Genomic DNA, 15,965 nt, shown 5'->3' with positions numbered 1-15,965 from the left:
GGTTGAAACGGTGTATCTACGCTGAGGCTTTGCACCGGGACGAGGCCGAGGCTCAGACATGCTCTTGGAGCGGACGATAGGCCCTTCCTCTGAAGTGGGTGCTGGGGGAGAGGTGGGCGATACATCACCGTCATCAATCGAATGGTAACGAATTCTTCTTTGGGTCAGGGAGCTCGAGGGTGGGGTTTGTATTGAGACGACAGGTTTTGAATCTGGTGATTTTTTGGATTTGTTGCTGTTGGTTGAAGTGGAGGGGTTTGGACTGTCGTGGTTTGGAAGCTCTCCATGCCGGCTCACAGCAGGACTCTGCTCAGGTCTGAGGCGCTTTAGTTCGTCAGTGATTTGGCAGAAATATTCTTCTTTGTCAGGACGGCCCAGATTAAGTTCACTCAATTTTCTCAGCTGCTCAGTGATGACATGTTTGATGTCTTCAGCCTCGTCTCTCGGGCAGTAAAGATCTGTAATCCCGATTATTGTACTTGCGTCCGATGATTTCCTGGATAATAATTTACATCTCCCTGTTGTGTGAACACAAACAATATGTTCTGTTAGCACTGGTTTCATTTCAGTTGAAGATATATAACATAATGTTTCATTACATGCTGTACTAATAGACTATTGATGCAGTTTGCTATTAAACTCAACAACTCCTGTGTCAGCTTCACATTAAAAGCTTATTTGCTGTATAAGCTTTTATTCTATTGTACTGTTGCTGGTGTTAGCAGTTAGCAGCATTAGCCCGGCAAGTAGCCACTATGTCACCAAGCTTCTAGGACTTTATGTGAATAACTTAACAGTACCAACTTCAGTGTGAACATGTCTTAGCAGCATTATGTTGACGAATGGACAACGACAATGACTTTCCTCTGCATTAAGTTTATCAGTGGGCTGCACTGTGTCCCGCTGCTATGATATCACTATAGTTACATAGCTGCTACGGCCGTTCTCTGACCCATATTCAAGCCGCAGCACTCTCTGTATGGCATTAACCCCGCCCTATCAAGTAAGGGTGCAGGCAGCTGTTCAACAGCATTTTAAAAGATGCAATAATCACAAATATTCTACACATGTGTCTTTGGAGGTATTTGGCTAAATACGCTAGTGATGCATTTGTGGATTTAACAGCTGCATAAAAAAAGCAAGTTTCCATATTTACAAAGAAAGAGTCATGACTTACCAGGCTTGTAACATTTCACATATATGAGGACTGCAACTAATCCACTTATAATTGCGGATTCTAGAGCAGCTATACTGATGGATGTCGTGCAGCATCCCAAGCAGTTTGCTGAAATAATAAGAAGTACATTAATAATGGATAGGATTTATATGGCGCTTTATTCCCTAAGGACTCAAAGCGCTTCCAGGGTTCCATTAGAAAATATGTAAGTTGAGGGGTGAACGGGTAATGCAGTTGTTTCAAGAGGAATGTTACAAACTTTTGTACCTGGTATGCAAGTCTTTGTGACCCTCGTCTGGTTAGTCTCAACCTGGTGAACTTTGCAGGTGACGCTGCAATGAAAAGACACACGTTTAAGTTTTAAACAGGTCAGAAGCCATAACCCTCCTGTGCATATCAATCTCTTGTAGGACATAAGTGGGTATTACCCCTTTTCCACCAACGCAAACTAAGCCTTGTACTTTTCCACGGCCTAGAGAGTCAAATCATGACATCACAGTATAAGTCTGTGTGCGTCGTTGCTCTCCCGGCTAACGCTGGCGCTAGCTTTAAGCACAACAACAACCACAACCGCTGCAGATACATCTGTGAGCCAAATATGACTTATCCAGTATTTGCGCTGCTCGTTGTGATAGCTACAGTCGGGCTTATGTTTTGATTATGTCTTGTAACGCTGTTTTTAAATATGGCGGTCAAATTTTTAGTTGGTCTGGCTGGTCACGATCATCTGCCCATAACGTAAGTGGTTCCCAGTTCAAGACCAGCAAAAAGCTTGAGCCTCTGGCCCTCTGGTACCAGTTTGTCTGGCCGGGAACCAGTTCTCTCGTGGTAGAAAAGCAAATAACGGGTCCCTGATGTGGGTTACCAGTTCCGAATCCGGCCCCGAAACTGCCTCAGTGGAAAGGCTGTATAATAAACTGTAACTGGACCTGTTGGTGGCAGTCTGCAGAGTCACTCTTCTTGTGACGTTGACACACCCGGTGGAGTCTTGATCTCTACTTGGGTTTTGAGCTTCGATGTCTTTTCCCTGATCATCAAGAAATGTAATCTCCGGTTCCGGGAACCAGCAGTTTGCTTCACACTGCAGAGTCACTCCACCATCCACAGAGGGAACGACTGAGAGTTTTGGCTCAGAAACTGCACCTATGAAAACAAGAAATTAGAAATGTACATCAAACATTGGCATCAGAGAGTAATATATCATGGTTGTCTTCTACATGTAAATACTGTATATACAGCGCTTGAAAAAATTAAGAGACCACTCCAAATGTTCAGTTGCTTAAACAATACCACAGTAAGCAATATTATCTGGGCTTTGCGAAGGTTACAGATCTTCATGATCTTATGTGGATGAAACGGAACAAGGTCATCAAGAAACAGTAAAGGTATAGACATGTTAGGAATTCTTATTCACTTTCCAGCTGAGAGTGAGATGAGAGGATACCCTGCCGGTGTTGAAAAAAAGGTAACAAAGCTAGGCATAAAAACTAGGAATTTGGGGCGCTCTGGTGGCGTAGTGGATAGAGCACGTACCATATTGGCTCCGGCCTTCATTGCAGTGGTTGCGGGTTCAAATCCGACCCTTGGACCTTTACTGCAGGTCATTCCCCCCTCTCTCTCTGTCTCCCCATTTCAACTCTGTACTATTTAATAAAGCTTGAAAATGCCAAAAAATAATCTTAAAAAAAAAAAAAAAATTGAAAACATCCAACCTAGCTAAAAGGTCACAAAAACCACATGTGATCATGACAAGATGTTTTACAGTAGTATGAGCAGTTCTGAAAAATTGCCCGGCGCTAATGGTGACTCCAGGAAGTTACTGCTACAAGCCAAAAATACTTTGGTACTATATGGTAAGCTGCATATCTGGAAGGTTGTAGCAGCAGTTCTCTCAAAGGAGTAGCTATGGGTTTGTTGATAAAACCTAGAAAATCAGGAAACACCTGACTACTATAATGACCACAAACTCTGTAATACACAGAGAATACTTAACTTGGCATGTTCCACAACCTAAAACTACTTTTAGGAGACTACAATTCAGCTGAATAGCTTTTAAAAAGGAACAGTTCGATGTTTAAGCTTTTGCCTCGCTCTCCGGTTCAAGAAAAAGCGACAGCAACCGTTCCTGTATCTGTACGTGCAGTTTTGATGTAGAAATGGGCAAAGGTCGCTCATCCAGGTTAGCTTAGCTGAAACACTGGTAGTCAAGGGAAGCAGGTCTAAAGATACACTTTACAACATCACTAAACGCTGCGGTGTGCTTGTTGGGACTTGTGTATTTACAAAGCTAAAAAGTAGAATTATTCCTTTATTGGGAACACATCTGAAAGGGTTCGCTGCATTTAAAAGCCTGCATGCCCCGGCGTGCGGAACAATGATAGTTTAATTACGATTATTTTGTTTTCATGATTGAGGGAAACTGTAATAGTAATTCAAGTTATTGCCCAGTCCCTCAAGAAGGATGACTTAAATTGGGCTGAATTTGGAGAGGTTTTAAATAGCTATATTTATTCTCAATCTTTATCATTTTGGCGCTCCTGATTTTCCTTTGGCGCTGGATAAATCCGCTTTGGGGGGCGCCAAAAAATTCTCTATGCAGGAAAAACCCTGCTTAAAGGTGAAGTAAGCAATTTAATTATGTTAATATAAGTGTTAAATCGCTCTTTATTCATACAGTGATCACTTACATAATGTGATGTCAGCTGCTCTGCATTCAATCGGCAAATAAACTTTTCGGGGGATCCCGAAATTAATATCCAATCACAAGAGAGAACGCTACAAACCAACACCCGTCTCACTCATGGTCTCACTGCCGGTGCACGCCAGAGCGACAGATGGGTGAATGTTTATGCGCCTACAATGGCGGAGCAGGTAAAAATCCTTCCCAATGTCTGTTTTGATGGTTTTTATCATGTTTTATCACACTTATGGATCTGAGATGATGCTAGATAACTCGCTGCTTGAAGACCGCAGTGCATTAATGTGGTGACGTAGGGACGAGCGAGGGGACTGCTAACTGCAGCAACTGACAGGAACCATTCCGCTTACAGCACCTTTAAGCTACTGTATAAGAAAACACAACCACACAAGACTGTATTTACCCGTTATATTTAAAAGGTAAACGAACAAAACAAGTTAAAATAGTTTCATTTTGCTTTCATGTTGAACTAAGCTCACCAGAGGAGGATGAGGGGGTGGTTGCCTCTGGTCCACTTGTTGCTGGTCCACATTCTGTGACATTTCCTGGAAAGTGTTTCATAAATTAAGTTATTATAGCCGGCAGCTGGGATTATATAGCCATTGTGTAATGTCATGACGTCTGGGGCTCACTATACTTTATGCCATAGGTTATTATTTATCATGTAGCCTAATAACGGCTTAGTATACATTTAATATTTGCTTGCTTCAAATCAGTAGCCTGCTATTGCAATATTAGCGCACCGTACACTTAATTTATCCTTTACCTTAATAACCAAGGCCTCATTTGAAAATGTAGCCTATTGTCTGCTCTTGCTTTGGGTTGTCTTGTGGGGTTTCATCTTGTGTGTTTAAACGTTTGTGCTCACCTTTCTTTGAAAAGAAGTTTGTCAGAACCTGACTTCCTTCATTTTGCTGACTTTCCCTGTCTTTCTTCTCCTTCCTCTTCTGAGAGCCTGATTTCAATTTCTTAAACTGTGGCTGTGACATATTGCAGCATCTCCATCAAGATAAAAAAAGTCTCACCGTAAGCAAGGTGTGATTTGCGGTGAAATCCCTGAATGGTGTTTTGTTCCCCCAACGGAGCCTTCAAGGCAGCGCGCACGGTTGGGGTTAGGCATGCATTTGTGATGGTAAAGGTTAGGGTAAGGGGGGCGGGGAGTGCCTTCCAGGAAAAAACAGCCTTTTATGTGTTTTATGCCCCCAACGCAGTTGGGGGCATAAAACACCATCAAGCTGTGAAATTAGCTGTGTGGACTGAACCATTTTGCGCTTTTTGCAAGGGATGTTCACAGAGTAGTCACAGCATATTCTATCGATATTCATCATGCCATTTAGTTATTAAACTATTTGAACAAGAACCAAAAAATACTTGGTGGTATTGATCTACTCAAATCTCAGCAAAACAGCAAATAAGTGAAAACCATTCAAAAAGTCTCCGGCCACAACTGACTGCTATATTAACTACTCAATGTATAATTCACAATAAGAGAGGATATGATAACCTGTCCTGTTGAGCACTCTAAGATGGATGGTTCTCCACAATTGAAAGAGGCCCTGCATAGCTTTTACTATGAAAATGTGTTATTGAACATACCCACAACGAGCTCAAACTTCCCATCTACATCCCATGTCGTCTTGCAAGTGTATACTCCGTTATCTGACAGCCGCACGTTGGCAATCCTCAGAGAGAGGTTTCCTTCTTCCAGTTTGTTCTCAAAGAGTCTGGCCCTTTTCTTGAAGTCAGCATCCTTGTATTTATAGCTCCTACCACTGCTCCGATACCGTAAGGCGCTTTTCTTATCCTGGAACCACTCCAGTTTTTGCCAGGTGGTTTTGCAGGGCAGGACGGCTGTTTCGCCAGCAGAGGCATAGATCTTCATTGGTTTACTATTCTCTGAGGTTTCTCCTAGGGAAAAACCCATAAGGTCAGGATTAGAGTTAAGGAATGCAGAAGAATATCATTAAGCGCTCAGAGTGAGAGAAAAGCGCTTTATAAATAGAATGTATTTGTATTATTATCACAAAAGCTTCTGGTGCAAATGGTAATTTCCTTTAATGTTGTGATAAAATATGCTTAAGTATAACTTTTCATGTTTCCATGCATATTACCGTTACAAAGTAAGAGAAATGTGCCTAGGTATTTGTCTTTCATTCATTTACCCATGAAAACCCACGTTAAGATTTTTTAGGTTCCCTTTTTGTAACTGCTGCTGCTTCGGCGTTGTCGCTGCTCATTTCCATAAAGTTAAATAAAGCACAGGTGGCTAGGATACTCGCCTCGGACGACGCCCTTGGTTGCATGCGGACAATGAAATATACTGTTGCCCCTGACGCAATGAACTGGCCCTATTTCCCCGAAACATGGTCCAAACCTGATCCACTGACTAATTAATCAGCGTTTTAACAATTGGTGGCTGTGTTGATAAAGGTGTACTGAACTACGTTACACAGAAGGCTTAGCTATGAGCGTGTATCTTGGACCGCTAATGCAATAAAGAGTTATCAGAAGTAGCCTAAACATGCTGCTGCGCCCAGTTTGTCATATGGAACAAATAGGCTACATCAGTGGTGAGACAAAGTATCCTAAAAATACAAGGATAAGATAGCCTACAATAGCCTTTAAAGGACTACCATAAACTGTAAGTTATAGCCTACAAACCTTCATTCAGCTTTGCGCAACAGCAGGTGAACAGGGCGGCAAACAGGAAAAGTCGGCGATCCATGGTACAAATAAACCAACTGACTAAAAACAAAATAAACCAATTCAAAAAGTAAAACTACTGATCTATTACCGATTTAGATCCAGATAAAGAAAATGAATGGAGTTTAAAAAAAACTGGATGCACGGTTCCTGTACACCGGGCAGGACGAGACACAACTGGCAGACTGATTGGATCAGCATATCCTCCGTCAAACCAAAAAAAAAATATCTTCCGTCAAACCATATCCGTTTTGAAATCAAAACAATAAAAATAAAAATAAACAATTTTGATTTGATGTGTAACCTATTTCTTGTGTAGGCTCTTATTGTGAAAAGGTGGAACACGGAAGTGTTGTTGTAATGTGGTTGATTTGACTGATGTTGGGAGCGCTTCAATAAAGTGGCTCGTTCCGTTCCGTGAATGGAGTTTTGGCCGTCCCCATAAGACACAAAACCTCCAACGTTTAGGCTCAATTCCAATTCACATTGTAGCCTACTCATTTTACTCATGAGCAAAATTTGTGAATAAAGTAAATTACCGTTGATGGGCCTCGGCGGATCATAAAAATCGATTTAATTATGATTTTAACATCATGGGTTCAAAGTTCAAAAGACAAAAATGTAAAACAAGAAAAAAAGGAAAAGAAAAAGTGAAAAAATATGTCTTATAATAAAACGCACTGTGGCTGTGAAGTCTCCCTCAAATAAACTAGATCATTAATATTAAACCTAATGGGTCCGTGGAGTTAGGGGGTCCCCCAAAATCATTTAAAAAATAAATTAGGAAATTAATTCCCAAATGATATGTGAAACTACAACTGTTATATAACTGCTAACAAAGTAATATATTTCACAGTTGAGACGTAACACTTGTCATTCCTTCATTATCAGATGAAAGATCGGAAGAAGATAAATGACGTCAGATTGAGTGGAGGGAGGTCAGCACCATAGACAGCTCCAACTAGTTTTTCCAAAAAATAACAATTTTTAAGTTAAGTTTATCAGACACATTTTTATCCGTTTTAACAAATAAACTTAAAAATCACGCTATTACATTTTTATTTTATATAGAATAAGACGAAACCTCCAACTTCCTGCTTATGAGCAATATGTGAATAAAGTAAATAACCTGTGATGAGCTTCCGTGGATCATAAAAATCATTTTGATTATGAAAATAAAATGCAAGGTTAAACATCAGTGAGCTCAATGTTTAAAATGTAAAATAACATGTCTTACAATAAAAATCACTGTGGCTGTGTCCCTTAAATAAATTGGATAATTAATATAAAACCTCTGCTGGAGTTCAAAGACAGTGACTTAATTAAGAGCCTCACAGATACACAGTGATTGGTGAGAAGAAGGTTGTTAACAGTAAGTAACTATAACTATGATAGAAATAGCGCCTCCTTATCACATGGCAAAATATTAATGCTGGACAACAACAAAACTCCATAACTCCAATTAATAAACTGATGCACTCATGACATCTAGTGGCTGAAGACTGGTACTGTATGTAGGTCAACGAGGCCTACAGCCAAATAATGAACCAAAACATATTGCAGATATTGTACATTACTCCCTAAACGTCATAGTTAGAAGGATTATGTGGTTTTGGCTTACAGGGGCTTTTTTAAGTCACTCTTTTCAGACCACCAACACAAGCCTGAAGTCTGGTCTAGAGCCTAGTCAGCTCATAAAACCACAATGCTACTGTATGAGTGTGTGATATGAGTTTTCTCATCGAACTCTCAGCAAAAATTTTGAATATGTTAAACTAGTAAACTACTCATTTCAAAAATGGAAATGTGACTGACCCATTGGCCCAGCAATCACCATCTTCTCCATCTTTTTGATGATACATCTCTTGTTCAAAAGTCAGTTGAATGCACTTGTTGAAAATCTATGCCAAATGAATATATTAATGATTTAAGAGATTTAATTTACTCCTTCACAGCTTTTTTTTTTTTTAAATACAAAAGTTCAAGGGCAAGAACTCGTACATCTCCTCAACCCCGCCTGGAGATCGCATAGTCTTTGCTTCACATTTACCTTTAGTCTGAACAATGTCCTTAGAAACCTTTTATGAAGAGTACGCCAAGTTAGTTGTTTATTTTATTTTGTCTTTTGTTTGAAAAAACTAAAATCTAAAAATAAAGTATTTAAAATATTTAAAACAATCCCCCCATGCTCCTTTTTTGTAATGTTTGGCTCTAAATCTAGTTTGAACAACTTAATAATATTAACTTTGTTGTCACTAGTATTATGCAGCCTTTTAGTTGAACTGTGCGACTTACTTCTAGTGTTGCTGCCAGGGTTTGGTAGAAAGTATTAGGTGTGACTGTATAATATACAACCATTCAACTGTTTGTAGTGCAAAGTGGTAACATTTTATTTTCTTGAACATTCACATAATGACACAATTTGAAATGCTTGTAAAAAAGTTATCCCCGTAGAAAAACCCACCCTTTAAAAACATGTAAGATATGTTCAAGTACAGCACAGAAAGGACATGTGCTGAAGTTCACACCGAGCATCAGAATATGGAAGAAAGGGGGTTTAAAAAAAGCTTGTAAACAAACAATGAATCATCTAGATCATAGGGCAATAATGGCATAGACATTAGCTCCCACAATTGAGCGATTGGACTTGGAGATCTTCACTTTGTTCGAAGGCAATAGGAAAGTCTCTCAGGAAAAGAAATGTGTGAATTTTGGTTTTTGCACCTGCAGATTACTTAGTTAGCACCAGCTGCATAGTCCCGAAAGGTTAAACATTTTTATCCCGGCTGAGTGGTTCACCTCAGATTTCAGCATCTTGGGGCAGCAGATGCTTTGAAGCTTCAGGGTCCTTATCCACACTAGACCGGGATGAAAGGGTGCTTAGACGTTTGTTTTGACGAGACAGAGACATGGAGTGGACCCCATGCCATTGCTCTGAAGTAGATGCTGAGGGAGAACTCGGTTGGACATCAGTGTTATCAGTTGGAAGAGGTTTTGAATATCTGTTTTGGGGTGAGATGTTAGTTATGGGAGGAATGGTGTTGGTTGGAGTGGGTGGTTTTGGATTGTTGACGTTGGGAAGCTGGTGATGCTGGTTCACAGCAGGACTCTGCTTATCATTGATGACCTCATCCTGGTTTCCTGAGTTCACATCAGTTTCTGGAATCTCAACTGCTGTACTCCTGTTTGTTGATCTTCTGAGTACTTCTGCTAATTTACATCCCCCTGTTGTGTGACCACAAAAATAAGTTTTGTTAGCACTTGTTTCATTTCATTATATATAATGTCTCATTACCAATGCTGCCGTTTGCCATTAAACTCAATTACTCGAGTCCTGTGTCTCCTTCACCTTAAAAGATTATTTCCTGTCAAAGCTTTGATTCTCTTGTACTTTTGCTGGTGTTTGCAGTTGGCTCACCAGCCTACTTACAGCTCAAGCCACCAAGATTCTCAAATAAAATCTTTCTAAAAGACGCACACAGTTATTGCACTTTGCCACTTTTAGTTTGAACACAATATGTTGACGAACATCATAGACCATGTGGCCAACAAAGTACAACTGAAAGTCAATTTTGATAATCGATTAACTTGAAGGTCCACTAGTAGACTTGAGACTCCTAAAGTATGAGAACAATCCAACCCTCTCTTTTTTTATCCACCTCCAACTGTATTGAAAAACACCAAGTCAGATTACTCTCCCCTTATGATGTCATAAGGCTGAACGCCCCCCTCACTACCAACCAAACCAAACACTACACCATGAGAACAGTTTCTAGTAGAAACCAAAATTACAATTTTGAACCTTAATATGAGCATCATATGTGACCTTTCAAGTCAATAAACAGTGCAAACAATCAGTAGTTTCAACATCTACATGTTCAGCATTTACTGCTTCCCTTTGTCGTAGGTTATAGTAGAACTTTTTGGTTCGGACTGTTGATTGGACAAAACAAGACTTTGATAGGTTACGTTTCTTAAGGAAAGAGGAGACTAGGAACAAATAACATGTTCAAAAAAATCAAAACTTAGTGTTGGTGTTTCACTTACCACAGATGCCGTATTTCCTTTGTACGGGGATAAAAAGTAATCCACATAAAAAGATGATCAATGCAGCAACTATCAAGTTGGATGCAGTGCACGAGCTTGTGAAGTTTTCTGAAAGGATAAGTTGTACATTAGAAAATATTTCAGAAATATCATATACTCCAAAAAGACTGCTTTCTACATGCACTCCATGCTAAACGAGTGCTGCCTATTTCACCAAACTAAGCATTGAACCCTATAAAAGTCACAATGTAAGTCTTGGTAATCTCCTCCAGATAAGAAATATATAATTACGTGGGTTGAAATGTGGTCAAGCATTAAGTCAATCTTTCTAGTGGATTGTTCAAGCTTTTCTACCTGGTATGTAAATCTGTAAATCTGTAGCTCTGGTCTGGTTTGTCTGTTGCTGGTGAACTTGGCAGGTGACCCTGTGATGAAAAGACACAAGTTTAGACTGGACAGAAGTTGGCTGAGGTAAATATACATAGATATACATAGATCATAAGTCTGAGTATAAAACTGAAACCCAACCTGTTGGTAGCAGCCGGCAGAGTCACTCTCCTTGTAACCGTGAAACACCCGGTGGAATTTTGATAATTCTTTGGCTCTTCAGCTTTGAGGACGTTTCCCTGATCATCAAGAAATGTAATCTCCGGCTCCGGGAACCAGCCGTTTGCTTCACACTGCAGAGTCACTCCACCATCCACAGAGGGAACGACTGAGAGTTTTGGCTCAGAAACTGCACCTATGAAAACAAGACATTTGAACTTTACATCCAACATTGGCATCAGAGAGTAGGAAATCATGGTTGTCTTCTACATGTAAATACTGTATATACAGCGCTTGAAAAAATTAAGAGACTACTCCAAATGTTCAGTTGCTTAAACAATACCACAGTAAGCAATATTATCTGGGCTTTGCGAAGGTTACAGATCTTCAAAGTTATATATCTGATCATAAGATCATTCACACATACAGTATGTGAATGAAACAGACCGAGGTCACCAAGAAACAGTAAAGGCATGGACATGTTAGGAATTCTCATTCACTTTCCTAGAAATTTGAAAACATCCAACCTAGCTAAAAGTTCACAAAAACCACATGTGATCATGACAAGATGTTTTACAGTAGTATGAGCAGTTCTGAAAAATTGCCCGGCGCTATTGGTGACTCCAGGAAGTTACTGCTACAAGCCAAAAATACTTTGGCACTATATGATAAGCTGCATATCTGGCCGGAGCATTCACTGTTTCCCATAGATAGGTTGTAGCAGCAGTTCTCTCAAAGGAGTAGCTATGGGTTTGTTGATAAAAGCTAAAAAAAACTTTAAAAAGTATCAAAAAACACTTTTAGGAGACTACAATTCAGCTGAATAGCTTTTAAAAAGGAATAGTTAAATATGTTTAAGCTTTGGCCTCGCTCTCCCGTTCAAGAAAAGGCGACAGCAACCGTTCCTGTATCTGTACGTGCATTTTTGATGTAGAAATGGGCAAAGGTCGCTCATCCAAGTTAGCTTAGCTGAAACACTGGTAGTCACGGGAAGCAGGTCTAAAGATACACTTTACAACATCACTAAACGCTGCGGTGTGCTTGTTGGGACTTGCGTATTTACAAAGCTAAATATTCTAAATGTTGAACTATTCCTTGAATAGGAATACATTTGATTGTACATACCCACAATGAGTTCCACTTTAACAACCTTCTCCACTCTCTCCCATATCGTCTTGCAAATGAATACTCCGTAAGCTGACAGCTGCACGTTGGCAATCCTCAGAGAGATGTTTCCTTTCACTGGTTTCTTCCTGACGAGGCTTGTCCTGTTCTTGTAGTAAGGATCCTTGTCCTGGTAGGTCTCACGTCCGTCCCGATACACTAAGGCAATTTTGCCATCCTTGGACCACTCCACTGTTAAGAGGCGTTCATAGATATCGGTTTGGCAGGGCAGGACGGCTGTTTCGCCAACAGAGGCGTAGATCTTCATTGGGTTAACATTCTCTAGGGGAGAAAAAACAAAACATTTTGAGTTAAGGGAATCTGGATCCAGACGAGTATCATATTTTCCTTATAGTCAACAAACACCACATGAGACCAAAACAATCCTACTAGGCGCTGCAGTGAAAAGCACTTCTCGTTGCACATTTTTAGATGGTTGCCTTAAAACGAAAAACAAACGTGTAGACTATATTTTAAGGTAGAGTCAGCTATTCTCAAGAATGATTGTTGTTAAAATCAGTGACAAATCCTGTGCTAACACACACAACCTAAACTGATATGTAAACAAAGGAGGCCCACAGCTAGCAACATGCCTGTTTACAGAGTCTACAACACTAGATGTTTTCTTGTGTGCACACAGTAGGCTACAGACAGTTGGCAGATCTTGTTTAGGTATTCACAGATTTTGACAAAAAGTTATTGACTACAAGCATTCTCCAGCATCACTGACTCTACCTACAAAAGCCTGCTTACGGTGTTGTCTGCCATAATATTTGAAAATGTATTGTCGATTAAAAGTTGCACAGTGGGATATTCTGCTTGGTGTTCTGAGCATTGTCATATAAACTCAGAGGCTTCTATACATTTAATCAATAACTCATTCGTAATGTTGAACTTATTTGGATTTGCTGAAATGTCCGCCAATGTACGCTAAACTTGCTCCATTTAGCAGAAATAGCCCTAATACTATACACTCAAAATGATTAGATTATCGAATGACAGAAACGGGGTGGAGGGGTGCTTGGCATCGGCTGCCAGCCACTGACGCTCGTGACGTCCGCTTGCCTGAACCATATAACGGACTGAACCTAATCAAAACCACTCAACAATTAACGTTTTAACAATTGGGATAACGACTGTTCTGTTGTCAATCAACAGGTTTTAAAGTATCTTGTGTCCCACGTTATAGCCTACACACGCGCGTAGTTATTTATTGTTTAACCAAACCCGACTAGCTGACTTTCCCCATATTCACTTAAGACGAGATCTATCCGCTACACTCTGAACAATACCTGCATGTGTAATGTGAAAAGATTGTATAGATAGAAATATACAAACCTTCATCCAGCTTTGCGCAACAGGAGAACATGGCGGCGACGAATAGGAACAGTCTGCGGGCCATGGCAGAAAAAACTAACTAAATAAACTTAATCAAAAAAGTAAAACTACTGATCTATTACCAGATAAAGTTGCTAAATTAATTGAGTAACCTATCGGCGTTTACAAAAGTGGATCCTTGTTTCCTGTACACAGGGAAGGACGAGACAAACTGACTGGCTTTCGAAAAAAAAAAAAAAGTTTTTACTTTCGTTTTTGCTCAAGTGGTGATGTGTTCAATAACACTGGGAAACTACAAACTGTTATGTAACTGCTAAATAAGAAGGTTAATACAAATATATTTAACAGTTGAAACGTAACACTTGTCATTCCTTTACTATCAGATGAAAGATGGATAAATGACGTCAGAGTGAATGCGTAGAGGGAGGTCATCAGCACAATAGACAGCTCTAAATAGTTTTTCCAAAAAGGAGCAATTTTTTGAGATTTATTTTTATTTTTTAGACTTTAGCAAACCAGATGCACGGCCAAATTGATGAGGGAAACTTAGATGACACTAAATAAAACTATATTTAGGCTAACTAGAATAGGCTTATGTTACAAAACGTCCATTTTCCGGTTTGTAAGCAATAGGCCTACTATTTTAACAATAATTTATTTCACACGTGTTTGTGGTAAACTACAGTTGATTTCATGCTAAACACTTTTGAACCATACGTCAAACACAGTTGGTCAATTTCTGCCTGTATAACAATTGAGGGAGACAATTACAGAGTTGCCATTAAATGATAAATTACATTCTTAAAAACAAGACTATTTTCCTTCACTCTCGACTGTACCAGGACATTTAAACTTGCCACAGAGTATGCTGCTGGATATTAGCCTCGTATAAAAATAGATTACATCGCACTCACTGCAATGTCAGTGTGAACTTATACCGGTGTAGCTAGTGATGTCGGTTTCTCTGCGTTGTGTAGTGTGATTGAATGCCCAAGGGAAGGCTAACAGAATATATTTTGAGGCGATCTCCGTTTATTTTCTGACATACTCTTCAGTAGTTCAATAACAATGGGCATATTACTATAATGAAAATATACCTGACACACGTAAAATAAAAACAAAATATCAGTGAGTAATCCCGTTAGCTTTAGCTCCTAACAAGTTAAACAACACACGTAAAAGAGCTAGCTTAAAGTTCAATAGGCTATGTTTAAGCTAACACATATAGGCTAAATCGGGGCACCTAAACAATTCCGCTTACCTCTGCATTAGTTCGATAACAATGGGAAGAGGCAATGGCGGGAAAAGTATTTTATACACGTAGGGTGACCCTGAAAGTGACGTAGGAGCTTTGTTGACTAACTAAAATAGGGAGAAAGACACATCAGGTTTCACAATAGTTTGTGTAATGATAATATAATATGTAACCAGTAAATAACTGACCATGTTACACGTACACTGCATAATGTATGAAACTAATAGGTACAAGCCTGAGGCAATTTAGGATAACCGAGTGTATAGGCTAGTGGTAATCATCTGCCAAAGCACAATGAAGTAGGGCTATTTTAGGCCTATGTCAAACCACGTGGGCCCTATATTTTAAATTCACAGTCAGAAGTGAGAAAGTGAGTCAGAACATGAGAAAGAAAAATGAGTCTGAGTAGTGCGCATATTGTGCCTGTACTGTTTTTAGTCGCAACATTGCAAAATATTGCACTCACCACTATGGTAGCTTAGTAACACATGAAGGCAATAACAAACCCATTGAACCATGCTGATATAGCGCTGTTATTTTTAAACTGGTTTGTGGGAGGGCGGGAGTTGTTTCCCTTCAGACGAAACAGAAAGTGTTGCTGCTGCTTAGTTGAGGAAGCCTATACTCAGTTAGAAATTTCGTTTTTATTTATTTTTCATTTCTTTGGTCCGATTGATTAGTACTGGAAACTTTGACAGTGATTTATTTGCTCACTGACACCGTCTTGGATGTAACAGGTAGGCCTACGTTCATTTCACTCTTGACAGTTTAGTACGGAGCTTGAAGTCCTTGAGATTTTGTACGGAGCTTGAAGTCCTTGACTTGACATAACTATCATACCTTTCTGTAGTTTGTTTGTGCGCTCTTTTGGTTAAACGTGTGCATTTATTATGTTGGCTGAACACACAATATTCTATACTAAGCCTACACATACACATTTTACTATGTTGCATATTTACTATAAACAGAAAGGATTACAAATATAGGCTACATGGATATGAGGAGTCCTAATTTAATGGCTGGTTGGTATCATGTTT

The 15,965-nt window shown here is 39.6% G+C and overlaps 1 protein-coding gene across 1 annotated transcript; it reads right to left on the bottom strand.

The window, feature by feature from the left end:
- Positions 1-9,004: 9,004 nt before the first annotated feature.
- Positions 9,005-13,906, bottom strand: LOC307269407 (butyrophilin subfamily 1 member A1-like). Its single transcript, XM_080052371.1, has 6 exons — positions 13,674-13,906; positions 12,297-12,617; positions 11,154-11,367; positions 10,980-11,050; positions 10,626-10,733; positions 9,005-9,803 (listed from the first exon to the last, which is right to left on the bottom strand). The coding sequence occupies exons 1-6, from the start codon at positions 13,735-13,737 to the stop codon at positions 9,379-9,381; spliced, it is 1,203 nt and encodes a 400-aa protein (XP_079908497.1). The 5' UTR covers positions 13,738-13,906; the 3' UTR covers positions 9,005-9,378.
- Between the last annotated feature and the right edge of the window lie 2,059 nt (positions 13,907-15,965).

Source organism: Ammodytes marinus (assembly GCF_949987685.1).
Source record: "Ammodytes marinus genome assembly, chromosome: 23".
Classification (NCBI taxonomy): Eukaryota; Metazoa; Chordata; class Actinopteri; order Uranoscopiformes; family Ammodytidae; genus Ammodytes; species Ammodytes marinus.
Note: the sequence above shows the minus strand (reverse complement) of the source record. Positions and strands in the feature narration are given on the sequence as shown.